Genomic DNA, 27,448 nt, shown 5'->3' with positions numbered 1-27,448 from the left:
AAACTCAATTGATATTCCGCTCATGTTCAACAGCCATATAATAGAACTAGAAAAATCTGTTGGGGATTACTCTTGTGATTAGAAAGCCAATTAACGGAAAGCAAAAAGGATTCCCCTATCAGGATTGCTGAAAGGTCAGTGTAGCAAAGGATTCTAGGGTAGTGACTAGTGAGTCATTACAGTGGCAGACCATGTGGTCACAGCTGGACATGGAAACAAGTGAAGCCAGAACAGAGGAGCGGGATAAGAAAATACGGAATGAAACGTCATGATGAGGGTGGAGTGTGAGAGGTAGCAGTGGTGGGAGACAATATTGGAGCAGTTAACAAGCGTCGAGCCCTTACTTTGTGCGTTGAATCTTGGAAGGGGTGTAGTCCTGAGAGATGGTGAGGTCCAAAGTGTGCCCACATCTGTGTGATGTAGAAGTAGAGGGAAATGGCTCATTGGGGCAGGAGAAGTGACAGCGGGTTTCTGGAGGGGCTGTTGGCATGATTATTGAAATGCCCAGGGGTGAAGGGAGAGAGACAGAAATAGTGTGCCACTGAATTAATTTAAAAGTTACCTGGAAATTAGTAGATGCACAGCAACAAGGTTGATATGATGATACGGTGGTACAAATGCAGTAAATGGACCTTGAAAGAGGAAAGGCGTTTCTGTTGTTAGAGAAGTGATTTGGGAAGGTAGGAAGGAGCAAGGCATCTCGACTGCCTGCCCCTCCTGTCCCTGTGAGTTGAGGATGTAAATAGTGAGTGTTTGGCAACAGGGAGGAGGCATCTTCTGAGCAGAACCAGGCTGCTCTGTTGACTTGAGGCAGTGGGAGGAATGTTGGTTGAAAAGTTTGAGCATGTACCAAGGAATAATATACCCAAAGAGATTAGAGAGCCCTGAGAAGGAAGCCAGTTAATGGGAAAGCAATGGATGTGTACAGGGACCAAAACGCTCGCTGAGCAGCAATGAAAAGCTGGTCAAATGCTATGGACGATGTTGGCATCAAACTTGGGCAGTTAAAGCGTGTGGTCTTCTTCATGGTTTTGTGTGACTGTTCAGGGAATGCCCTTGAGGGTGAGGGGCTGTCATTTTGAGTTCTAGAGCATCTCTCATAGCAGCACGATATGTTTATCAGGAAAAAACTAAAGTTTGAAGTTGCAAAGCAATTTTTGTCAAGCAGACTAATTCCAAAGCAACAGTGAAATGGGCACAGTGATCACTGAAGCGGGTGGTGGTGGGCTGGATGGGAGTTGGAGTGAACGTGTAGGTGTGCAAGGGTTCGGGAGCAGGGAGGATGGATTGCATCCACCTGTCCTGAGGCGGGAGGAACCTGCACACTCCCTCATTTGAACTTGGTTGCTGGAGGAGCTCTACTATTAATTTGATACAGAATCTGAGAGGGAATTCTGAAACTAGGTCACTTAGCTTCTGGCAGAGCTGGGAGGAGACGTAGATGTCCTGCCTCTAGGGTGTTGAGAGGCTGCTGACACATTTGGAGGCCCGGGTTTGGGCACTGAATAATTGTATTTTTAATCTCACACTTTCCCCTCCTTTTAGGTCCCCCAAAGATTTTGATTAACAAGAAGTCAGAACATGGGAATGAGGGAGACACTATAATGCTTACGTGTAAGAGTCACTCATATCCCTCTATCCAACAGTGGAATTGGTACAAACAATATGAGCCTGGAAATACTATAGTAAGTATCACACTGGGTATCTGGGAACTACTTATAATCTCGGGGCTTTGCAGTCTACAAAGGCCTTCCATGTAGTCGGGGCAGGTATTAGAATCACAGATTTCTCTCCATTTTACCAATGAGAGAGCAGAGGATCAGGTCACATAGCTAGTTAGTGTAGGTGGGGTTAGAAGAGCGTAGATTAAGATTTGGAAAGGACCGAAGAGGTCTTCTCTTATCTCTCATGTTTCTGGGAAGGAGTCTATGGCCCAGAAAAGCTGCAACTTGCCCAGAATCTCATAGGTGGAAAGTAAGTGGCAGAGCCAAAATTGGAAGCCAGGTTCTGTGATTTCAGAACTCTGACTTCTCTTTCTGTTGTTCCATGATGCCTTTTGGGAATGCTGGTCTCTAAGTCACCGTTCTTTCTTTGATGATGACTCCTCCTTCTTTACAGAGCCTTGTGAATGGTACTGATGAGAGGTACTACATAACATCGACCCCTGAAAAAACCGAGCTGCAGATTCAAACCGCAGATTTGGAGAAGGATCCTGGAACATACATCTGCAATGCCACCAACTCTGAGGGCTCCGATTCTGCTGCCATCACCCTGAAGGTCCGCAGCCGTCTGGCTGCTCTCTGGCCCTTCCTGGGCATTGTGGCAGAGGTGCTGGTCCTGGTCACCATCATCTTCATCTATGAGAAGAGGAGGAAGCCGGATGATTTATCAGAAGGTGAGGGGCTTCTTTATTCGGTGTACAAGCTGGGAAGAGAAGGGCAAGGGAATAATTGGTAGAGTACTTAATCAGGCTTCCACACAGAACGCCATACTCTAGACCAGCAGCTTCCATAAACAAGATGAAGTCTTGAGTCTTTTCAAAGGTTTCTTCTCCAGAACAATTCAGCAGCTACGTGTTGAATGACTTCTCATTCTGGATGCTGTAATAGATGCAGAGATGAATAGAAATATAGATATAGATCTGTCTTACTGTCTATTCATAGTGGGCACTTGAAAGAAAAATCTCATCTTCACGGAGCTTGGACAGTGGGGAGCAATGGAAGTGCAGACAGACAGCAGTGGATGTGCGGTTTGGGAGATGTAGTGGAAAGATCAGCAGCTAGGCAGTCAGGAGAGGGGACCTAAGTTCTCATTCACTGAGTGACTGGACATAACCCTTTTTCTCTCTGGCTCTCATTTTCCCCACCTGTAAAATTAGATGCTCTCTAAAGCTCCTTCTGGTTTAGACATTCAGTGTTTTATGTGTTCAGTTCCCTTCTAGCTCTAACATGCTATGGTTTTGCTAAGTACCAGTACTCAGCATGTGATTTTTAAGCTGCCCTTTAAATTCTGTCCTTGAATTTTCTTTGCTGAAAGCTTGTGCATGTATTTTTAAAAGTGTTTGTCCCCAAGCTTCTGCAAAATATTTTCACTGCTGGTCCCTGTTCTTTCATCCTCGTTATATTTCATAGCCCTGGGGCTTATGCATGACCCAAGCCAAATACTCCCAGGCCCTCCTTTGGCAAACAGTAGTCTGTTGAAAAGAACTTTGGACAAAAGGTTACAAGTCTGACTTTGTGAATTTGGGTAAGTCAGTCATCCTCTCTGACTCAGTTCCTTTGTTGTCAGTTGGAGATCTGGTGCCTCAGTGAGGAGTGAGAAATCCCAGGTTCCTTCCCTCTCCTTATAGGACGGGCCCAAATTGTAGCAGAAAAGGATTATGTTAGATCTGAAAGAGGAATTGGCCTCATTTCCTCATAACCTGAAGAGGAACTTGATTTCTTTCTTTTTTTTTTTTTAAGGTTACTATACTGACATATCAGGGAAATGTAAAAGATGCTGAATATATAGATTTTAGTGAAACTTCTAACAAAGCCTCTCATATCCTTCTGGTCAAAGGTGGGACCTCATGAGTAGGATGATGACAATACATGGGTGTATTTATAGCTTTTTAAATATCCAGACATGCAGTCGTCTCTAGCATGCTTCAGGGCTTTCTCTTTAGATCTATTTTGTTTTTTGATTTTAGTTTTGAGGGGTTTTTTGTTTTTTCATTTTTCTTTTTTTTCTTTTTTTTCCTTTTCTTTTTTCTTTTTTTTTGTGAAGGAATTGGGGTTAAGTGACTTGCCGAAAGTCACACCGCTAGTAAGTGTTGTGTCTGAGGCTGAATTTGAACTCACATCCTCCTGACTCCAAGGCTGGAGCTCTATCCACTGCGCTACCTAGCTGCCCCCATTTCCACATTTTATGACATAGTTCAGGCCTTCATCAAATTTCACCTGAAATATTTCAATAGCCTTCTAATTTGTCTCCTCTGTAATAGTTAAATTTAAGATAAACTGAGGAACAAAATTCCAAGCATGATGATTTATTAGTAAAGCATGAATTTACCAATAGGATCTCAGCCTCTTTAGCAAAAGCTAAGACCCCAGCTGGAAGGGATGGCTCCCTTTTATAGTTTTTGGGGAATATAAAACAAATAACAGGACTATGTAGGTGAGGAACAAGTTATGATTAGTTGCCAGAGCTCTACATCATGAATGAAATCAGTATGACTGGTTATAGAGCTGAACTGTGGGGACAATACGATTGGTAGGAAATTAGGAATGAGGGGTTATCAACAAACCCTGCCTTAGTTTTAGGGGATTTTTTTGCTTGTTTTTTTTTTTTGTTTTCTTTTTTTTTTGTTTTGTATTTTTTTGTTTGGTTGGTTTTTGGGTTTTTTTTGTTTGTTTGTTTGTTTGTTTGTTTTTGGTGAGGGAATTGGGGGTAAGTGACTTGCCCAAAGTCACACAGCTAGTGAGTGTTATGTGTCTGAGGCCGGATTTGAACTCAGGGCCTCCTGATTCCAGGGCCAATGCTTTATTCACTGAGCCACCTAGCCGCCTCTCGATCTATTATATTCAGCATTTTTATCATTACAAGACTTTGGAATTTTAGTAAAGGTATGAGCTCAGTACAAATCAACAGTGTTACATAGCCACTAAAAATGCTGAGAGAAGGGTGCTGTTTGAGGCACGAGGGACATGCTATAGCCTCTCCACCTTCTGCACTAATCAGACAGCACCCAGAGGATTTCAGCTTGGGCAGCTTCTTTTCAAAGAAACATGAACAAGGAAGAAAAGTAGGTCCGGAAAAAGGTGACTAAGATAGGGGAGATACAAATGAAGGCCAGATAAGGAACATGGGAAGAAAAGAAAGGAGCTAAGTGGGAAGGTGATTGTTGTCTTCAAGTGTCTAAAGGATTGTCAGGCAAGAGACTTGTTCTAATTCAGAACGAGGACTCAGGAGGTGGGAGTTAAATTCGGGCCCAGTATCCCTCTGACATTAGATGCCCCTCCCTCTTCTGGATTGGCTCAGTAGAGTGGGTTACCTTTAACTGGAAATATTTCAAGGAGGGACTAGATGACTTCTTGCAATGTTGTTGTGAAAGGAGATTCTATCAGGTAAGAATTGGACCTGGGTTACCTTTGGGTCCCTTTGATCTTGAAGATTCTGCTGTTCAGGACATCCCCACATGTGAATGACAAAATCCCCTTCCTTGGGGAGGTCTGAGCATTCAGGCTCTTCAGCCTCCTTCCCACTTACACGTTTTGTTGGAGGGGGAGGAAAAGGGAGGGCCTGTCTCTCCCTTCTGGACCATCTAGGTGGTTTTTTTTTTTGAGGGGGGGGCAGGTGTTAATTTTTTCTTCAGCTGAATAAATGAAGGTACTTTTCATTTAGCTGAGAAAAATCTGTTAGGCTAGGGATGCGAGATTTTCTCGAGGAGTTCCAACTTTTTCATTGGCAGATTTCTACCTCCTGTTAAGTGATGGAGATGGCTCTGGAGGGGCTATTCCTAGTTGGAAGAACATAAGACTCAAAAGGGCATTCCCCTGTTCCTGCATTGCTTGGTGGGTAACAGCACCTGTTCTTAAACTAGCTGTTTCTAGTTCTGTGGAGTTTGTTGTCAGAGGTCAGTAGAAGACCAGCAGTCCAGGTCAGAGTGACGACTGCTTCACTTTTCATTTGTTTTTTCCTCCTTGCTTCTGCTGCTAGCTGAACCCCCACGTGGTAAGTGAATGGCACCTCCAGTTGTCATTCCGGCTTCAGCCGTCACATCAGCTGTTTGAGTCACTAAGCATGAACTCTTTGACTTTTTGCATGACTTTACCCCCCCTGCTGGGAGCTTTCACTTAACTCTCAGGAAACCTGAGCCAAGACAGCAACTCCCAGGCTGCACTGTGCCTGCTTGAAGCATGAATGCCATGGGCATCCTGTCCTTCACACTTTCCTTGTCTGCATGTATCCAATATTAACTGAAAGCTATCAGCACACTTTGGGGTGGTGGTATGAGCAGAGAATTGGTTGCCTCTCACAGATGTCTACAATTCGAACTCTTATTCTTCCCCTTTCTTACTCATTGGATGATTTTCAGATCTCAGTGACTAGCATACCCAAGAGTCACTAAACGACTTGTGTGTCCACTCTGGCCTCCAGAAGGTGTTGGGCATCCTGTCCTGTCGGAGTGCATGACATCGTGGAGACTATGTTTGTATTGTGCCCTTGGGACCTTGTGTGTTTGTCTGTCTTCTCTAAAAAATAGAGAAGCTAATCTTTTACCCTCCCTCTGTCAGAGGGAGCTTATGAGCTTAAAAATGAGTTACATTCAGAAACATTTTGGAAGGACCTTAGAGATTGTCTAGTCCAACTCCTCCATTTTTTCCATGGGATTTAGACCTAAAAAATCCCAGATTTTTATGAAGGAAAATGAGACCAGATAAGGGAATTGATTTGTCCAAGGTCACATAATATGCTGGTGTTAAAGTCAGTTTCTCACGGTGAGGTCGTCATTCAGAACCTTTAAGAAGCTAGTGGCATGGGGTGCCCTTGTAAGGCAACACGCTGTAGCCCCCTTACCTCAGTAGCTTCCAGGACCTTGTGGCCGCTTTTTCAAACATAAATTCATCCCAGGGGGGTGGGGCTCACATACACATTAGACCGGACCAGGAATGCGAAAACCTGCCTCCTAGTGGGAGCCCCTCTTCTGGTTCCCTTTATAACCACAGTGAGTTACTTCCCTTTATGGGCTTCAGATTTCCTTGTGTGTGAAATGAGAGGATTGGACTCAATGATCTCTAAGGTACTTTTCCACCCAGATTCTTTTATAACTGAGGTATGTTCTCTTGGGCAAGCTTGTGTCATTTACTAGGAGCTAGGAAAATGAAGATACAGGGGAGAACTGATCAGTAGTAGGAATAGCACAGTCGTGGACTAATTCTAACACTTTTCATTTTTCTCTCCTCTTGGTTACCCCTTGCTTGAGAAGATGAGGATGGCGGCTCTGCACCACTGTAAGTACGGGTTGGTCATAGTAGAAATGGGCAGGAGCCACTTTTTAGGGTTTGGGGGCCAGGCCTGTGAAAATAGTGCAGAAGAGAACTGAGAATGCCATAACTAGTAAGAAGTGAATGCTGTTCCTGTCGGGTAATTTTCGGGTGCTACTTACGAGGTGAGACACCTTATTCAGTGACCCCTTCTCCATCTTGACTCACATAGTTTTGGTGCCTCTTTTTAGTACATTTTAGATTCACCCATTTGAGTCAGCTGGCATTTTTTAAGTTCTTATTGTATGCTAGGCGTCGTGCTAAGCACTGGGATACAAAGAAAGGCAAGACGCAGTCCCTGTCCTCAAGGAGCTTCCAGTCTAATGGGAAGACAACATGGAGATACATTCTGGATAAACTGGGGTAGTCTTAATGGGAAGGCACTGAGATTAAGCAGTACTGGGAAAGACTTCTTGCAGAAGGCGGGCCTTTGGCTGAGACTTGAAGGAAGTGGGGGAGGCCAAGATGAGGAGGAAGAGAAATGATAGGGAAAATGCTTGGAGTCAGGAGATAGAGCATTATGTTTGAAGAACCCAAGGAAGCCAATGTCATTGGATCAAAGAGTACGGTGGGGGTGGGGGTGGGGGTCAGGGGGGATAAAGTATAAGGAAACTAGAAAGGTAGGAAGAGGCCAAACAGGATTCCATCCTTGGTCTTGAGGTAATAGGGAGTTTAGAATGGAGTGGGAGGGAGGAAGGATATGCGTAAACGTGTACTTTTGGATGATCTTTTTGACAGCTAAGTTGAAGGTGGATTAGGGGTGGGAAGAGACTTGAGACAGGGAGGCCAGCCAGCAGGCTATTGCAGAATCTAGGCATGAGGTGATGAGCGCTCATACCAGAGTGACTGTGTTGCAGGAAGACAGAAGGGGGCCTGTTCGAGCAGCATGGCAAGGATAGAAACAACAGGACTTCTCGACTGATTGGATGGGAGGGGTCGAGACAGAATATCCAGAGATGCCGCCCAGGTTGCATGCCTTGGGTGACTAGAAGAGTGTGGTGTCCTTGACCGGGATTGGGAGGCTAGGGAGAATGTATGAATCCACCCTTGAGCAAGTTTAATAGGTCTGTGAGATGTCCAGTAGGCATCTGAATGTGGGACTGAAAGTTAGGAGAGAAGTTAGGGCTGGACAAATAGATCTGACAGTCATCTTGCTTTGCAATGATCATTGACTCCATGGGAGCTGCTGAGACCACCAAGTGAATAGAGAAGAGGGCTCAGGACAAAGCACACGGTTAGCAGGCTGGAGGAGAATCCAGCAAAGGAGACTGAGCTTTGGTCAGACTGGGAGAAGGAGAACCAGGAGAGAACCTAGAGAGGAGAGAATGGGAAGGAGAAGAGGGTGATGGATGGTGTCAAAGGCTGCAGAGAGGTCAGGAAGGCTGAGGGCTGAGGAAACACCAACAGACTGGGTAATTACCAGTCATTAGGAACTTTGGAGAGAGCAGTTTTGGTGGAATGTTTTGGTTGGAAACCAGATATTAAAGATTTAAAAAGAGAGTAAAAGGAAAGAAGTGGAGGCCCTGATGCTAGACAGCCTTCTCAAGGAGTTTAGCCACAAAAGGGGGCAGAGATATAGGCCAGTAGATAATTGGCTTTCTGCCCAGGCTTCCTGTTTTCCAAGTATGCCAAGAGGTTCTCTTCTTCTATCTTCCTAGGAAAAGTGCTGTGTCTTCAAATGACAAAGATAGACAGAACGTTCGTCAGAGAAATGGCAACTGAGCAAAGGTGAGGCTCTTCCTTCTTTTCCTTCTTAATAAGCTTAGAGTAGTGGAAGGGCGTTGATTGGAAAGCCTGCCAAGTCAACTTGTCATCTCCACTGGCATCCACCTTCTCATAAAGACAAGATCACTCTCTACTGGGATATTGAAAGTGTCCTTAAAAACCCAACTCGGCACCCACAATTTCAGATTCATTAAGGCTTAGAACAAAAAAATGACCATGGAGAACATCTGGTCAGATCCCCTTGTTTTATAGATGGGCAAACAGATCTGTCATGTAATGGAAAGGGACCTTGTTGTTTGCTGCCTTGAGCTGGCCCTGGCACAGCTGCTGCCTTGGAGTAACCTGGGGGCAAATCGATTTATCTGTTTGGGCCTCAACCCGCTCCAGCGAGAGGCTTGGACTAGAAGGATCTCTAGAGAATCTTCCTCTGGGCAAGTCACTTAACCCCATTGCCTAGCAAAAAAAGAAAAAACAGACAAAAAAAGGTGGGCAGCGAAGTGACACAGTGGGTAGAGCCACCGGTCTTGGAGTCAGGAGGACCTGAGTTCAAATCCAGCTTCAGACACATAACACTCACTAGCTATGTGACCCTAGGCAAAGTCACTTAACCCCATTGCCTAACAAAAAAACAAAAACAAAGAATCTTCCTGTACTCAGGGTAGCTGGGTGGCACAGTGGGTAGAGCACCGGGCCTGGAGTCAAGAGGACCTGAGTTCAAATCCGGCCTCAGACCCGACACTTGACACTTACTAGCTGTGTGACCCTCAGCAAATCACTTAACCCCAGTTCCCTCACCAAAAAAAAAAAAAAAAAAAGAATCTTCCTACTTTCAAAAAAAGGGCTATGATTCTAAACTGTGCCCCTTGGGTCGTGTTATTTTGGAATGTTTTCCCCGTTTCTTCCATAAGTTTATAATCTTCAGTCATCTTCAGTGAATGACTTTGGGCGAGTAAGTACCTTCCCTGTCTGTAATAAGGAGTGAGCTTAAACACCCTAAGATCTTCCTGCCTGACATTGTGATCTGAACACACTCACAATAAATAATAAAGCAAATACAAATAGGTTTTTATTATGGTCTGGCTTGGCACAGGTGTTTCCTACTTTTTCTAATTCCCCAGTATATTTTGAAATTTAGCTTTGCTCCAGTAGATAACTGAGAAGCTTAAAATAAAAGTATTGGTTTAGTTCAGAGATATCAATCTAATTTTGTTCTGGTTTGGGTGTCCAGCTTGAGCTGGTCTCTTAGGTCAGATTGGGATAGGGACAGGACCTTTGGTTTCATCAGTATAGGGAACTCCCAAGTGAGGAAGTTCCCTCTACACCTTTTGAGTCTTCTGTGCCCAGAGCACTGAGAGGTAATGGCACTTGAACCCAGGTCTTCTTTGGCTTCGAGGCCAGCTCTCTATGCTGTACCATGCTGCCTCCCACAAGCTGGCTCTAAAGAGAAGGGGAGGGGGACAAAGAGGGGGAGAGAGCTTGAGGAGTTAGTAGGATTTATTTCAGCTTTTGGTTCCCATGTGAGTTTGGTTTCATTCATCATAAATTAGGGATCGAGTTTAGCTTTGCTCAAAGATTCCTTAAAGTAAAAAGTCAGTACATATGATCTAAATAACAGTGTCGATTGCTCACAAATAGGCACGTGTCTGTTGTGTAAAATGTAGGAATTTTTTGTGAATAGAAATAATTGCTTACAAATAGAGAGTGCTTTTTACATGTCATTTGTGTCTTACAAACACCTCATTGACATGTCACAATATTCTCCTTTTACTGATAAGGAAACTGAGGCCCTGAGAAAGATTCTCATGAGATTGCATTGGTTATATATGACATGATCCCAAGCCATCTGACTAGTGCTCTTTCCATTACACGAGGCCATTGTGAGAGCTGAGTAAAAAATATGAGTTGTGTCCTAGAATATAAGGAATAATTGGGGGAAAAAATTATCTCTTGGAATCAGGAGACCTGGGTTCCAGTCTTTGCTCTACCACTAACTTGACAGATGACCTTGAGTAAGTCACTATACTTCTGAACCACAGTTTTCTCCTTTATAAAATAAAGTTGGAGGTTGGGAGGACTCTTAACATTATTGTCCTTGATGGTATAGCTAGTAAATAGGGCTCATTTTCATCAGAAGTTTCAACTGATGGATTTGTATCTCTTCATTTTTCCCTTATTCCACTTATTCCTCACAGTTTCAGAGGATCAGCAGTGAAAAGATGGGGGTGTAAAGTAAGAGTAGCCAGAAACTAACCAGTTAATCAGAACTTTATAAATGGAAAAAACCAGAAAATTCTCTTCATTGTTTTCTCCCCTAGGTGACTTCTGATGAACACTTCGCCTGGATGGATGTGTTTGTGTGTGTGTGTGTTTGTGTGTGTGTGTTTCTTTGCAATGTAGCATGGAGTATATTCCTAATGTACCTTGCAAAATCCAAGCTGTCTTCACCAAATTATAGCAAACTATGTTTTAAATTCAAGTACTTTTTAAAATTGTTGGAGGGTGGTGTTTTTTTATGTTTTTGGTTTTTTGCTTTTTATTTTTTTTTTCCCCCTTACATGTAAATTTTTGTCCTTTGGCCACCAGTCAGTCTGATCTCTGGCATCAGTCCCTGGGGATGTGGGGTAATAGATATCACGGTCTGCGTGCCTGTCCTCTTCTGGATTTCTCTACCCTTGTTCTGGGCAATGAGTCACAGAATTGGGGAGAGTGTTCTTTTGGCAGGAAGGGTCCTTTCTTTTTTTAGAGGCCCAGCTGCCAATAAAGGAGAAGATGCCATAGCGGCTAGCCACGTTTTCTAAAGGGGTAGAGTGTGTGATATTGTGTCTTAGAGGAGGACCATCCAGTCGGGCAGAACATAATCTGCTTCTGCCCAACTAATCAAAAGAGGTGGCTTTAAAAAATGGATCCTGCTAAAAACCTGCCTGTCTGAAGCAATTGCTGTCTTGTCTTTTTAAAGAAAAACCAATTACTTGCCTTTTTTGGGAGATGTTCAAATGACCTTTTCTGTGTGATATGATCTGACCTCAGTGGTTAAGAATAAGTGATGGGCAAGCAGCTACAAAGGCCCCTCTCGTATTCCCTGAATGTCCTTGCTGGCCGCTTGCCCACGCCCTGAACAGTCCCTTGCTCCTTTGGTTCGCAGTGTAACATTTGATATCCCTGCAGGGAAACCCACACCACCTGCTTCACAGAGATTTGAGTGTTATGTTAATCTCCACGTTCCAAGCTTGCCATTCATGGCCTTCTCTTCCAAAATGCTACCTTCCAGCTAGACCATGTGAAAAGCGGAATCTGAAATCTAAGGGCAAGGGTGATTGTGGTAATAACTTATTGTGCAGACTTACTTAGTATCGTTATAATATCATTGGCACAGTGGAGCCAGCCACACGGGACTATTGTGTTTTGATAGACTAGACATGCGTATGACTTCGTTATGTTTATGTGCACATGACAGGAAACAGTAAAACCTATTCCACTTGAAATGTTGGCTCCTTATCCCCATCTGCCCTAGGAACCTGTGAGTGCATAATACATGTGTAGTCTCTGCTGATTGCCAGTGTTCCCCTAGTATTTTGAGGCACCCCTGCCTGTTAACATTTCATCAATAAAGACATCTTTTTCCATTTTCCAGTTTGGTGTTCTGTGTAATCCTAATTGTGTAAGTTTCCATATAGTCTGATTTAATTTGCTGGACATTTTTTTTATAATGAATATTTCTCTTTATTTGTAAACAATGCATAGAATAAAATAGATGCAAGATACTAATTAAGTGGATTGGCATGGTCATAGCTAGCAATATTTCAGTTATTAAACTATCATTATTAGAAGCACCGTGAGGAAATGGATAGGGAACCTTCCTTGAGGCTAAGAAAACCTAGGCTCTAGTTCTGCTGTTGACCCACACTAGCTGCTGGAGCCTGGACAAGTAAATCTCTTAACCTCTCAATAGTCTGAGCAACTCTCTAAGACTAACAGTTGTAGGGAAAGTGAAAAATTCTTTTGAAACAGGTAGTTTCCTGACTTGAGATTTTCTGGCCAGATCACTCTCATTTACCTCAAAATGCCTTCCTCCAGAGCCAGTGGACTTCCACTTCTTGCTGTGCTGTGCCCAGCTGATGTACAGCTTTGGGTGGTAAGAGGATTGAGACCTTCCTCTGACCTATCTCTTGCTGTGAGTGTCCTCAGAGGAAAGGCTAGAAGAGGGGCAGCATAAGGCAACTCCCACCTCCTACAGCCTTGCTGGACATGTCTTTTTTTTAATGGATCTTTTTTTTTTTAATTTATTTTGAATTATCAACAATCACTTCCATAAATTTTTTGAGTTTTAAATTTTTCTCCCCTTCTCTCCCCAAGACGGCACACAATCTGATATAGGCTATGCATATACATTCCTGTTAAACATATTTTCACATTAGTAATGTTATAGGTAAGAATTAGAACCAATAGGAACCACCAGAAAGAGGAAACAGAACATAACAGAAGGAAAAAAAAATACTTGCTGGACATTTCTTAAGAGCCTCCTGTGTTTTAAGGCTATCTGATAGGCACAGAGGCTACAAAGACAATGAAACGGTCCCTGTTTTCCAGGAATTTGCATCCTGCTGGGAAGGTAGAATGTTTCCACAGCAGTGAAAAACAAAGTAGCTTGATTCTGAGGGGCAAAAGAGAGTGCAAGAGTACATCCCAGCATGCAGGAGATAAACAGAGGCCGGAAATGGAATATTTGGGAACCTCAAGACATGCTTGAGGGCTGGTGCTCCCATTTTGTCCTCTCAGAGCTCTCTGCACCAGACAGTTCACCGACCTCCCCCCATGTGCACTGTACAGAGTGCTTGGAGGATCCTGGAGCAGGACGGGGTGGGGTCAGCTGAATCCACTTCAAGGAAAAATGTTTAGCCTGAAACAGCATGGCCGGGATGTGTTACTTATCTATTCAAGCATCTGAAGGACGACCACAGGAAAGAAAGAGTTAGATGTAGTCTACATAGCTCCATGAACAGAATCAGGACTCAGGAATTGCAGGGAGCCAGCTCAGGTCAGTGACTATCAGTAGAAGTGTTCAAACAGCCCACTTAGCAGATATTTGTAAGGGGCAATCTATGCTCTGCGAGTTGGCACCAGATCCTTTATGACTCTTCCCACTCAGAGATTCCTGGATTCAATCATTGTGCCCTTGGCGTTCTCTGCTTTCACATTCCTAGGAGTTCTGCGATGCCATTTGAAAAACTTTTAGGAAAGCTGCTTTAGGTCTGGCCGAAACAAAAATTGATTACAAGAAGAAAGACCATCCAGCTAATATGTTAAAAGTTCCCTGACCAAGAGAATGAGGGCTTTAATTTTTCATCTTAAGAGCCATTCTTCCTCATCTCCTCATTCATCGTCTCCATTGATGTTTGAAGATGCTTGAACCCGGTTGCTTCTTTCCACAACCAACTCCCTATTAGAATGAGGCAACCCTATGAAAAAAAATTATTTTGCTGTTGGTGCAGTCTTACAGGTATCAGTGGGGGAAGTGGTGGTGCCTGAAAATGTTAAATCTGGGCATTGCTCAGAGCTTGGAACGGGAATGATGAAATCTGAGAGATGTATATTATGTTAGAATGGAATTAGAACCGGACTATAGGCCAGGTTCTGCCTTTAATTGGCTGCGTGACCTAAAGGAGATCTCTTCTCCGGGTCTTAGATGTTTTCTATCATCTCTGACATCCTGTGAATGTGCTTGGTGATGTAGGACAGACCAGGATGAGATGCCACGTAAGCAGGGGCACTGGAAGCTGTGCTGCCCTTCTAGGGTCTCTGATGTGGAGATAATTTTCAATTCTGAGCTCTTAATGTTTAATATTTGCCATAATTCCCTGAAGTGTTAGGGCATTTTGAAAAATGCGCACCCACTCTCTTCAGAGCACGTGACGGTTCCCAAGTGAGGCATATCTGACGATGACAAGTATGGAGCGGTAATAGAAAAGGGGATGTTTCTCCTCTCCTCGCCCCTCCAACCTTTGGAGCCTGGTTTGGCCCTCCCTGGCTCACATTCCTGACAAGTGGGGTGACCTGAGGTAGAGTGAGGAAGACCACCAAGCTTTTGAGTCCTACCACCTTTTCTTACTAGCTGCGTGAACCTCACCTGGGGTTACTCTCTGAACAGAAATCCCCTCGGTGATTAAATGGAGCTGCTTCACAAGGTGGTGGTTAGGCTCCAATGAGATAAAGACTTCCGGCTTCTCTGTTGGCTCACTCCAAGCAACCGGAGCCCGGAAAGGCCTGTGTGAACAGCAGGGAGCAGGGTTTCCTGTGGGGCTCGCAGGAGGGGAACAGCTCTCCTCTCAAACAGCCCTGCTGTTTTCAAAACATTCCTCCCACAGACTGAGGGCCTGTTGTTTGTCTATTCACAGCAAAACGACATGGGTTTGACACCAGAAACAGCTCTGTCTCTGACACCGATGCCTTGTTCCTCTTCAGGGATCCAGAGGTGAGGGTTAGTGACAGCCAGGCTCTCCCAGGGCTGGGGATGTCAGTTTGTTAAGAGGAGCCCCCTGCATACAGGGGTCATACCTCCTTCAGTCTACCCAGCTTCAGGTTTGCTTGGAGGAGAACAGTGGCCTCAACTGTGCTCCTGGTCTTACCTTGTCCACCCTAGAGATATAAATGGCTGATGCTGGAAGGGGCCTTAGGCATACTCGGTCTCTCTAGTCTATCTTCTCTTTTCTATATTAACAGATGGGAAGACAGACTCAGAGAAGGAATTGGTTCACCATGAGTCGTTAGCCGACCTAGAACTAGAATTTAGAATACCCAATCCTAGTCTAACTCATAGCTCTTGGTATGCCACATTCAAGCAAAAACCATATATTAAGGGCTAGCTGTATGCCAGGCAACTCCCTGATATCTGGGGATACAGAAAACAAAAACAGACTTGTTTTCCCTTTCACATCCTCACTGCTTAGTGTGGTACCTAATATATAAGGCAGTGGTGTGCATTACTAGGAGCTAGAGGGATCTGGGAAGACTTCACGTAGGCAGTGGTGACTGAGCCGACTTTTGGAGGAATCTGTGGGTTTTAAGAGGTGACTATGAGGAGGGAGTGCAGTTCCTGACATGGAAAGGTGGCCTGTGTTCAATGAGTTATGCATTTATTTAGTAAAGCATGGAGGAGAAGAAGGAATGCTATGTGAGAGGAATAGACAGAAAGCCAGTTTGGCTGCCGCAAAGACTATATTAAGGGTTGTCTCATAGTCATTAGTATGGATATTGAACTTGTTTTCTGTGTAGCACAGATGGGTTGTAATGTCTAACCTGACCAGGCTTAGTAGCAGTGGCACATCTACAAAGTTATCAGTGGTCATAGAACTAAGACCCTCACACGTGGTGCTGGTGCAGGGTTGGGACTGATTTGGTTCCAGTTGAACATCTGTAGTAATGGAGGTCAGCTGGTGCATCCACCTTCCCCTGGTTCTTTTTACAGATGAGACAATAGATCCAGAAAAGTTGGGGCTTGTTCAGCGGCCCTGTGGAAAGAGCTCTGGATTTGGAGGCAGACAACCTGGGTGGTATAACCTTGTGCAAGCTCCTCTGAGCCTCAGTTTCCATATGTGTCAGAGGAGAGGACTGGATTAGATCTGTAGGGCACTATGATCCCCACTTGTTCAATAAATATTTACAAAATCTACTAGGGAAAGACAGAAACAGGCCCCACTGGCAAGAATATTGACATTCTGTTGGGGGGCAAACCCCCCATTTTTGTTGTGGCTACAGCAATGGGCCTGGGGTCAGGAAAACCTGAGTTCAAATCTTGCCCAGAACACTAGCTCTATGGTCCTGGGTAAGTCACTTAACCTCTGTCTGCCTCAGTTTTCTCATTTGTAAAATAGGGATGATAATAATACCTACCTCCACAGGAAAAAAAAAAAAAGGACAGGATGGGGTCCATTGGAGATCATGGTTTTGTTTAATTTTAAAATCAATGATATAATAAGAAGCAAGAGGGAAAAATTGTTCAGTCACACTAAATTCCCATCAGATTCTCCTCGGTCTCCTTGCTGTTCCTAGAACAAGACGCTATTCTTCCACTCTGGGCATTTTCACTCTTTCCCACACATGAATGGTCTACCTCCTCATCTCCACCTGCTTTCCCTGACTTCCTTCATGTCCAAGCTAAAATGCCACCTATGGAAAGGCTTTCCTGATCCCTGTTAATTCTGGTGTCTTTTTTCTATCTGTTCTTTCCAATTTATCCAGTATGTAGCTTGTTTACACATAATTGTTTGTATGTTGTTAACCCTTCTCCTCCTCCCCCTGCCCCTACCATTAGATTGTAAGCCCCTTGAGAGCAGAGACTTGTCTTACCTTTCTTTGTATTCCCACTGCTTAGCACAGTGCCTGGCAGATCTTAGGCACTTAATAAATACCATTTCCCTGTTTCCACCTTATCTAAACCAGAAACGCTTCCTTTGGAGAGAAGGAAACTAGATGGTCTCCTGAGAGCCTCTCTCAGCTCTGAGACGTCCTGATTTTATCACTCTTCTTCTGAACCCCACTGATCTCTTAGATGCCAAATCTAATGACTTTTTCTCAGTGCTTATCCTTGACCTCTCTGTAGCATTTGACATGGTTGATCACCCCCTCCTAGATACTTTCTCCTTTCTGTGTTTTCATGGTATGACTCTTGAATTTCTTCCTACCTGTCTGCCTGCTCTTTCTTTTGTAACATCTTCATCTATATCACACTCACTTACTGTGGGTGCCCCCCAAGGCCCCAGTCCTGGGCCACCTTTTCTTTCTGTATTTTCTCTCTTGGTGATTTCATCAACTCCTGTGGGCTCAGTTATTATCTCTGTGTAAATGATTTCTAGATCCATATATCCTGCCCTGCATTACCAGGTTGCCTATTGGACATTTCAAACTGGATGATTCATAAGCATCTCAAACTCAACGAGTACAAAACAAGTCGTTATCCTTCCCTCCCCCTTCTTCTCTCTCCCCACTCTTTTCTGACCTTCTGTATTCCTGTTAAGGGTACCAGCATCCTTTTAGTCACATGGTTTCACATGCTCAAGATCATCCTTGACTCCCTTCTCACCCCACGTGTCTAATCAGTTGCCAAATTTTGTCATTTCTGTATTTTATGACATAGTTCAGGCCTTCATCAAATCGCACCTGAAATGCTGTGATAGCCTTCTAATTTGTCTCCTTTGTAACAGTTAAATTTAAGATAAACTGAGGCACAAAATTCCAAGCATGATGATTTATTAGTAAAGCATGAATTTACCAATAGGATCTCAGCCTCTTTAGCAAAAGCTAAGATCCCAACTGAAAGGGACGGCTCCCTTTTATAGTTTTTGGGGAGTACAGAACAAAGAACCAGACTTTGTAGGCGGGGAACAAGTTGAGATTAGTTGCCAGAGCTCTGGTGAAATCAGTATGATTGGTTACAGAGCTGAAGCGTGGGGACGATACGATTGGTAAGAAATTAGGAATGAGGGGTTTTCAACAAGCCCCGCTTTCCCTCCTGTGGCAAAGAAGTGTTCATTGTTTGGGTCCAGCTGCAAAGTTAGAGCTAGTGGACCTGACTTTTTTGGCTAGCAAACCAGACATCCTTGAAGGGTGACTCAGCGATGTAAAGATACCAGAGCACACTCCATGATGTCCACCTGTATTGCCAAAGGACAGCAGATTTCCCCGGGGCAAGAATAGAACAGTGATTAGCCAGAGGACTGAATTTCTAACTTTAAGTTCAGAGACAAAGAAGTATGACTTAAGCAGTTGCAGGACAACTGTAAATAGAATCAATAATAATAATAAGACAGAATCAATCTAACCATTTCACTTTGCTTCATTTCTACCAACTGCCACAGTGATGTTCTTCAAGCTAGGTCTGCCTGTATCAGCCCCCCACTCAAATCTCTCTTACATTCTGGATCAAATAAAAAGTTTGGCATTTAAACAACCTGGCTACTTCCTACCTTCCCAGGCTTATACTTTACTCCCTTCCTCACATTCTGCTATCCAGCCATAATTGACTTCCTTGCCATTTTTCAAATACAACATAATGTTTCATCTTTCTCAATGGCCTCATCTCCAAGTTTACCTTCCACTTACTCTGGGTATATCTTGTATATATCTAATGTTACATGTTGTCTCCCTCTCTAGAACGTGAGCTCCCTGAAGGCAGACACTTCTTTTTTTTTAAATTCCTAGCACTTAGCACCATCTTTGGCTCATGTTATGTGCTTGATAAATGCTCCCGGTGATTCTATGATGTGTCCACCTGTGGTTCTGCAGTTCCTGGGGATCAGAAGTCATAGTATCTTGGAATATGAAGACTGAAAGAGACCTTAGAACATGTAATGTTAGAGTAGAAATCCAATCCAAGGAGTATTTTTTAAGCTTATATGCAGTTACTGTGCTAAGGATATAAGACTAAACACATTCCCAGTCTTAAGGAATTTATGGCCTACTTAGGAAACAGCTACTGTAGAGATGAGAGTTAGGAAGGCTTTCTTATACAGGGGTGGGGAGCCAGCAGCCTAGAAGCTATATGTGGTCCCCTAGATACTCAAGTGAGGCTCTTTGACTGAATCCCCTTAATAAAAGGATTTGTTCTGTAAAACCTGGACTCAGTGAAAAGGCCATACCCAAGGACCTAGAAGGCCACATGTGGCCTCAAGGCCACAGGTTTCCCACCCCTGTTCTAGCAGGAAAGGCTTCCCTGTGAAAGCTGGTGCATGATTGAGCCTTCATCCTACGAGGTTGAAGCACAGAGAGGATGCTCTCTAAACCTATGGCACTGCGCTGTGCAAAGGCACGAAGGCCGGAGATTCTGAATGCTGAATTCAGAACACAGCAATTCAACCGGTCAGGCTAAATAAATACATAGAGTACATGGTGGGGGGGGGGGGGGGGGGCGCAATGCATAATCAGCTTTAGAAGGAAATAAGGAATATAAAGAATTCAAAGAAACTAGAGAGAATTTGGATGAATTGCCACAGAGCCAAGTACGGCCAGGAGAAGGATTTACAAGTTGGCAGCCACAGTGATATTAAGGGAAACCACGCCAGATTTCAGAACTCTGATCAAAGCAGGGACAAATTGTGATTTCTGAGGACTGATGGTGAAGCAGGACCCTCACCTCTCCAGAGAGTGCAGAATGTTGCAGAATGAGGCATTCCTTACTTATCTCTCTTGCTTTATCATTCATTACCTCTTGTTTTTACGTCATATTCATTCCTGAAAGTTTTTCTCCTTTCTTCCCTACTCCAGCAAGCCATCTCATGTAACAAAGATTAAAAAAGAAAAAACTTGAGTAAAAAAAAGACCAACACATTGACCATAACTTTCAGCTTTCCACATCCCCTGACCCCTCCCACTTCTATAATTAAAGGTGGGGATTTTCCAAATCTCTTATCCCAGGCCAAAATCGGCGATCAGAATTACACAGCATTCAGTTTTCTTTTTCTTTTTTTAATGCACATTTATAATTTACAATATATATACTGACCACAACAGTTTACATTGTTGATTGTTGTAGTCAACGTGTGTATTAGAAGGAAGGAAGGAAACAAGTATTTATTAAGCACTTACTATGTGCCAGGCACTGTGCTAAGCACTTTACAAGTATCACCTCATTTGATTCTCAGCAACCTGGTAAGGTAGGTGCTATTAATGATGCTCATGTTACAGTTGAAGAAATTTGGGCTATAAAACTTTGCATACCCTTTGACCCAGCAAAACACTAGGTCTGTATCCCAAGGAAATTTAAAAAAAAAAAAGGAAAAGGACCTATATGTACACAAATATTTATAGCAGCTCTTTTTGTAGTGGCAAAGAATTGGAGATTGAGAGGATGCCCATCAATTTGGGGAATGGCTGAATAAGTTGTGGTATATGAATGTAATGGAATACTATTATTGTGCCATAAGAAATGATGAGCAGGATGCTCTCAGAAAATCCTTAGAAGACTTACATGAACTGAGGCAAAGTGAAGTGAGTAGAACCAGAACATTGACACAGTAACGGCACTATGTTGTACAATGATCAACTGTGAATGACAGTGATTCTCAGCATTACAATGATTGATATATATTTGCAAGACAATTCTGAAGGACTTGTGATGAAAAATGCTATCCACCTCCAGAGAAAGAACTGATTGAGTCTGAATGCATATTGAAGCATACTTTTTTTTCCCCACAACATGACTAATATGGAAATATGTTTTGCATGACTGCACATGTATAACCTATATCAAATTGCTTGCCTTCTCAATGAGGGGGGAGGGAAAGGAAAGTGGAAGAGAATTAGAAACTCAACATTTAAAAAAAAGAATGTTAAAAATTGTTTTTACATGTAGTTGAAAAAAAAATTTAAAGCAAGAAAAAAAAAAAGCAGCAGGACCATTCCATATGTTACTTCCAGAAGTGACCAGAACTGATCCTAACATAAAGTCCAAAGTCAGAAAGTAGGGTAGAAGAAAGAACAAACAGACAAAAAATCCCATCATCAAAAGCTATTATGAGGGGCTGCTAGGTGGCACAGTGGATAGAGCACCGGCCCTGGAGTCAGGACGACCTGAGTTCAAATCCAGGCTCAGACACATAACACTAGCAGTGTGACTTTGGGCAAGTCACTTAACCCCAATTGCCTTGCCAAAAGCAAAACAAACAAAAAACAAAACAAAAACAAAACAAACAAAAAAAACAAACCGATTATGGTGACCAGGGTATTCAAGACACAAACCCAGAAGACGAGAATGACTCCAAAACATCTACAAGCAAAAGCTTCAAAGGAAAACAGCTTGAGCACAAATTCAACTAGAATTCCTGGAGGAAACAAAGCAAGAGTTTTGAAAAAGAGTTTTTTTTGGTAATTTTTTTTGCATACGAAATGAGAGCATTAGAGGGTAAAATTGGAAAAGAAATGAGAGCTATGGAAGAAAGGATTGTAAAGGGGATTAACAGCTTGGCACAGGAAGTACAAAAACTTAGCCAAGCAACAAACTCCCTGCTAATTAGAATGGACCAAATAACTGCCAGTGACAGCAACATTATAAAAACAAGCAATTGTGAAAGACCTAGGATCTCTGGTCAGTGTAGTCACCAATTTTGACTGTAGAGGACTAATGATTAAACATGCTACCAGGCCTCTGCAGATCGAGACATACATACACACATGAATACATACAAATACACATATAGGTCCTGGCCAACATGGAAATTTGTCTTGCTTGACCATATGTGCAACAGGAGTTTTGTTTTTCTTTTGATCTCAGTTGGGGGAGGGGTGAGAAAGTAGATTTTTGCTGACTGAAAAAAAGAAAATTTGATTAAAGAAAGTAGATCAGGGAAAGAAGGACAGTGCAATAATGTGCAGATTTAAATTCAGTACATGGAAAAGGAAAGGCTGGGGAAGGGGAAATCACAGAATAATATCATTACCTTAAAAAGCAGATTGAGGAGACATTATTAACTACCCATATTTTAATAATAATAATAATAATAATAATAACAGCAATAGCTCACATTTATATAATCCCTTAAGGTTTGCAAAGCACTTTACAATATTATCTTTCAGTACTCTCAACAACTCTGAGGCATAGGTGCTATTATTATCTCCATTTTACAGTTGAGGAAATTGAGGCATTCAGAGGTTAAGTGACTTGCCTAAGGTCACTCAACTAGAGAGTGTCTGAGACAAGGTTTGAATTCTGGTCTTCATAACTCCAGGTCCAGTGCTCTGCCCACTGCACCACCAAGCAGCTTCATATTTTATCATCTCCATAAACTATTTATGAAAATGTCTATACAAGAATCAAAGGTGTTGACGAAAGTATGAGAAGGAAACAAACAGGTTTTCACAAATGACTTTCTATAGCACACTATACCTACAATTGACCTAAAAGTATAGAGAATACCAATCCTACATTGTCCGTTGATTGTTAATTTTTTTATTTAATTTATTTCTTTTTAGTTTTCAACATTCACTTCCATAAGATTTAGACCTTTAAATTTCTCCCCCTCCCACTTCTTCCCCCCCCCCAGATGGCATACAGTCTGATATGGGCTTTACATATACATTCATATCAAGCATATTTTCCCATTAGTCATGATGTAAAGAACAATTAGAACTAATGGGAGGAACCATGAGAATGAAACAATAAAACAAAACAACAAAGGAAAAGGAGAGCAAATAGTATGCTTCCATCTGTATTCAGACTCCATGGTTCTTTCTCTGGGTGTGGATTTGTTAATTATTTTTAAAAAGGAATAAAAAAGCCAAACAACTCAGTAGAGCAAGATTTGGCTCCATTGTGTTCTGCCCTTACAAAATGTCTTCTGTGAATATGCTAAAATCAGCCAACATCTCTTAAAAAATGCAACCACAAAGATAACTTGGTTCAGTGATGAAAACACAAAATGAGACATCTTGTTGGCCCGAGGTGTTCACTGCCTAGAGAATGTTCTGTGCAGAATGGAAGAGGGTCTCCCTCTTAATGGTGAGTTCCTTCAGATGCTGTTTGTGGGTAAGCATGGTACTGCTTACATCAAACCCAACCCTCCCGATGAGATACATGACCATTTCAAAGAGATTAGCTTCATCTTCCACAGAGGGAAAAAAAAAGAACAAAAACTAGATAGATGAAAAAATGTCCATATTATGACAAGAAGTTGAATGAGTGGCCCATTCAGCGTGCAGGACCTGGAGTCAGGAAGACCTGATCCAGCCTCAGATACTAGTACGAGCTGTGTGACCCTGGGCAAGTCACTTTACCTCCTTGCCACAGTTTCCTTATCTGTAAAATAGATATAATAATAGCACTTACCTCTCAGGGTTGTGGGAATAAAATTAGGTTATATTTGTAAAGCATTTTGTAAACCTTAACATGTTATGTAAATGCTAATTGAAGTTGTCATTATTATTATTATTATTATCATTTTAGAAGCAGCCTTGGTAATTGGAATAACCTGGTCTAAAGATTCAGGTGAAAGGAGAGGTGGAAGAGAGAGTGGGTGTTCCCTCAAATTCAAGACCTGACAAGCAGTGTTAATGTGATTGTGGGTACTGAGGGAAAGGGGAAACAGATACCGGCTGATTCACCATGAGTCTGCATAATGTTAGAACGGAAACACAGAAGAGCAGTTCCCATAGCCCCTCCTCCACCGCTGCAAAAGGGCTAATTCGAGTTATGGGATTTCAGGGACTGTGTACAAAACAAAGCTTAAGAAAAACAGCATGAGGGAGGGGTGGTTAGCTGTCAAAAACACTCAGAGACTTGTTCCCTGGCCCCCGTTAAGGTTAGGGCACTGGTTCCCTGGGAAAGGGAACGAGTGCCCTCTGCTGGAGGAGAGCCCACCTGCAGAGAGCATGGAGCCAAACCAGCCCTGAGCAGAAAAAGCAAAGGGGAGTGGGTCCAGTCACTGGACAAGAGCTGACCCTCACAGAGCAGCAAAGCAGAGCAAGAGCTGAAGGGCAGGGAGCAGGAGGGGCCCACAGTGACAGGCCGCCGCTCGCTGGGACAGTGTATGGGAGCACGAGTGGACGTACAGAGTGGGAATGGAGGGACAGGAGAGGGGAGGACTGGGGTGAGTGAAGACACCTTGCTGGACCTTCAGCTAGATTGTGCCCGCTCACCATGGACGTCCCCTAAGACCTCCCTGGGCCTTCTTCTCTTTTCTCCCTCCATCCTATTTCCCTTGGTGATCTCATCAGCTGCTATTGATTCAATTATCATCTCTACACAGATGATTCTGTTTGCCAAGCTCTAAACTTTTCCCTTGGCGGCAGCTAGGTGGCTCAGAATGCTGGGCCTGGAGTCGGGAAGACCTGAGTTCAAATCCAACCTCAGATAGTCACTAGTTGTGTGACCCAGGGCAAGTCACAACCTCTGTTTGCCTTAATCCACTGGAGATGGAAATGGCAAGCCACTCCTGTATCTTTGCCAAAAAGAAAAAAAACACACACAAAGAAACAACATGCTGTGATCATCCACGAGATCATGCAGAGTGGGACATAATTGGACAACACACTTTTTCCTGACTTCCAGTCTTGTCTCTCTGAACTGGATGTCTCAGACATATTACACTCTATACATCCAGAATAACTTATCTTCCCACCCCACTCCCAAATGTTCCAATTTCCTCCCAGTCACCAGGGTCCACAATCTCAGGGTAATCTTCAGCTCCTTGCCCTCTCAACCATCATACCCAATCACTTCTAAATACTGTTGATTCTGCCTCCCTAACACTTCTCAATATGTCCCCTACTCTTCTCCGACACTGCCATCTCTCGAGTGCAGACCCTCATCCCCTCATCCCCTCACCCTCTCATGCCTGGTATATTGCTTTGTTTTGTTTTGTTTTGTTGTTTTTTGCTAGGCAATGCAGTTAAGTGACTTGCCCAGGGTCACACAGCTGATAAATGACAAGTGTTTGGTCTGAGTCTGGATTTGAACTCAGGTCCTCCTGACTCCAAGGCTGGTGCTCTCTCTACTGTGCCACCTAGCTGCCCCCATGCCTGGTATATTGCAATAGGTGCTGGTAGATCTGCCTGCCTTGAGCCTCTTCCCACTCTGGTCCATCCTTCTGTCAAAGTGGTCTTCCTAAAACACAGGTCTGACTGAGTCATTCCCTAATTCAGGAAACTCCAGTGGCTCCCTATTACCTCCAGGATCAAATAAAAAACCACTTGATTTTTTAGCTTTTTTTTTTTAATAACCTTGCCCCTTCTTACTTTTCCATTCTGAGCCAAAATGATGGAATAGCAGGAAGAAAAAGCTCCCTCAGTTCTCCAAACTCCTCCAAACAGATCTCAAATATACATCTGACCAAATCCTGATTGGAAAAGGAAAAAAATCACAGTGAGTCATTTTTCTAGCCTGTGTCAGCATAGGGAGACAGAGAAGTTTGAACCCACTAAAGAAAGAATCTGGCCAGAATCAAGCCTTATGGATCATTTAGACATGGGGAGAGGCTATGTACCAGTGGAAGAGGAGATCCTAGATGCAACCTAGAGAGGCCTAGACTTGTGTAGGGTGCAGAAACAGGGGCCAACTCACGTACTGTCACTCACTCCCCAGTTCTAGGCAGCAGATCCAGGGAGGACTGAGGAGAAGACCCACACCTAGGAGCGATGTTCCAGGGTGAGGAGAGTCCCTGGGCCCTGGGCTGTGGACTGAGCTAAGAACAAGTTCAGAAGAAAGCAGCAGTTGTCTGGTTTGGACCCCAAGAGTGGAGCAGGATCTCAGTTTCAACTTGGATGCAGCTAAATCTGAAGTCTGAAATCTGAATAACCAGGGCAGGAATCTCAGACTGGAAGGAAGCCTACAGTTCTGTCTTTGTGAACCAGTGGAGCTTTCCAGCTGACCAACCGTGGCTGAGCCCAGCAACAGTCTGCTCAGCACTCTTGGACCCGAAGCCAGGTCAGGAACTCGCAGAGCTCAGACCAGGGAGGGCAGTGAGCAGACTTTGTGCTGGATCAGACATGCTGAGAGCAGTGAAAACTTGCAGGGCCCCAGTCTGGACTGTCCCCGAGATCCTGGACCATCCTACCTTTCCAAGCTCCTTCTACCTTATTTATGCCACACGTTCTGCCGTCCACTGATAGCGGCTTCCTTGTTCCTCACACCCGACACTCATTTTTGCTGGCTCTCTTCCATGTCTGGAATTCTCTCCCTCCTGATTTCTGTTTTCTCTCTTCCTTGGATTCCTTCCCTGATTTCAAGTCTCAAAGTCCCACCTTCTGCAAGAAACTTTTCCCAGTCCTACTAAATCTTGGTGCCTTCTCTCTGAGATTATCTTCAACTTACTCTTTCTATGGGCAGCTAGGTGGCTGTGCATGGAGTCAGCAAGACTCATCTTCCTAAGTTCAAATCTGGCCTCAGACACTTACTAGCTGTGTGACCCTGGACAAGTCACTTAACCCTGTTTGCCTCAGTTTCCTCATCTATAAAATCAGCTGGAGAAGGAAATGGCGAACCCCTCCAGTATCTTTGCCAAGAAAACCCGAAATGGAGTCATAAAGAATTGGAAATGACTAAACAACATTCTTTCTATATCTCATGTATACATAATTGTTTACATGTCATCTCCACCATTAGACTGAGTGCTCTGCCTTTCTTCTTATCTCCAGCATTTAGCAGTGTCTGGCACATAGTAGGTGCTTGATAATTGTTTGTTAACTTCAAGCCCTACCCAAGTCAGTACTATAAGTCATAGAATCTGTACAGGTTTCTGGGAATAGGTTGTTCACTGGGGTTGGGGTGTTGGTCAAGGAATTAAGGGCACTTTTTGTGGGCTCAGATATGAGTCCTACACTTTCATTAACGTATTAAAAAATTGCTCATGTTTTGCATTTTATGGGTCTTTGTGCTTATAAGGGCAGGAGAAGATGTTAGGTAGGTGGAGTAGTAGATAGAGTCCTGAACTTGGAGTCGGGAAGACCCGAGTTCAAATTCTGATTCAGACACTTACTCACTATGTGACCCTGGGCAAGTCACCTCAACCTCTCTCAGCCTCAGTTTCCCATCTGTAAAATGTGGATGATAACAGAATCCACCTCGAAGGGCTAGTGTGAAGATCACATGGGACAGTATGTGTAAAGCACTATATAAATACTCAACTATTGCTACGACTCCTTGGGGAATACCAAGTGCTGAAATTCCTAGATGATCTGGGGAGGGGCAGCAAATCAAAGAAATTAAGGGCCCTCAA

General features: G+C 43.4%; 1 protein-coding gene across 1 annotated transcript in view; it reads left to right on the top strand.

Annotated features, from left to right (window-relative positions):
- The window catches only part of BSG (basigin (Ok blood group)), a 33,164-nt gene extending 20,784 nt beyond the window's left edge, over positions 1 to 12,380 (top strand). Inside the window, exons 4-8 of the mRNA XM_027859209.1 lie at positions 1,546 to 1,685; positions 2,119 to 2,395; positions 6,968 to 6,992; positions 8,684 to 8,753; positions 11,066 to 12,380. Coding sequence (XP_027715010.1) covers positions 1,546 to 1,685; positions 2,119 to 2,395; positions 6,968 to 6,992; positions 8,684 to 8,747 — 506 coding nt within the window. The 3' untranslated portion in view covers positions 8,748 to 8,753; positions 11,066 to 12,380. The remainder of the gene's footprint in view (positions 1 to 1,545; positions 1,686 to 2,118; positions 2,396 to 6,967; positions 6,993 to 8,683; positions 8,754 to 11,065) is intronic.
- The last annotated feature ends 15,068 nt before the right edge of the window (positions 12,381 to 27,448 follow it).

This window comes from Vombatus ursinus, unplaced genomic scaffold (assembly GCF_900497805.2).
Source record: "Vombatus ursinus unplaced genomic scaffold, bare-nosed wombat genome assembly UNPS02000546.1, whole genome shotgun sequence".
Lineage (NCBI taxonomy): Eukaryota > Metazoa > Chordata > Mammalia > Diprotodontia > Vombatidae > Vombatus > Vombatus ursinus.
This window is presented reverse-complemented; position numbering and strand designations above follow the sequence as displayed.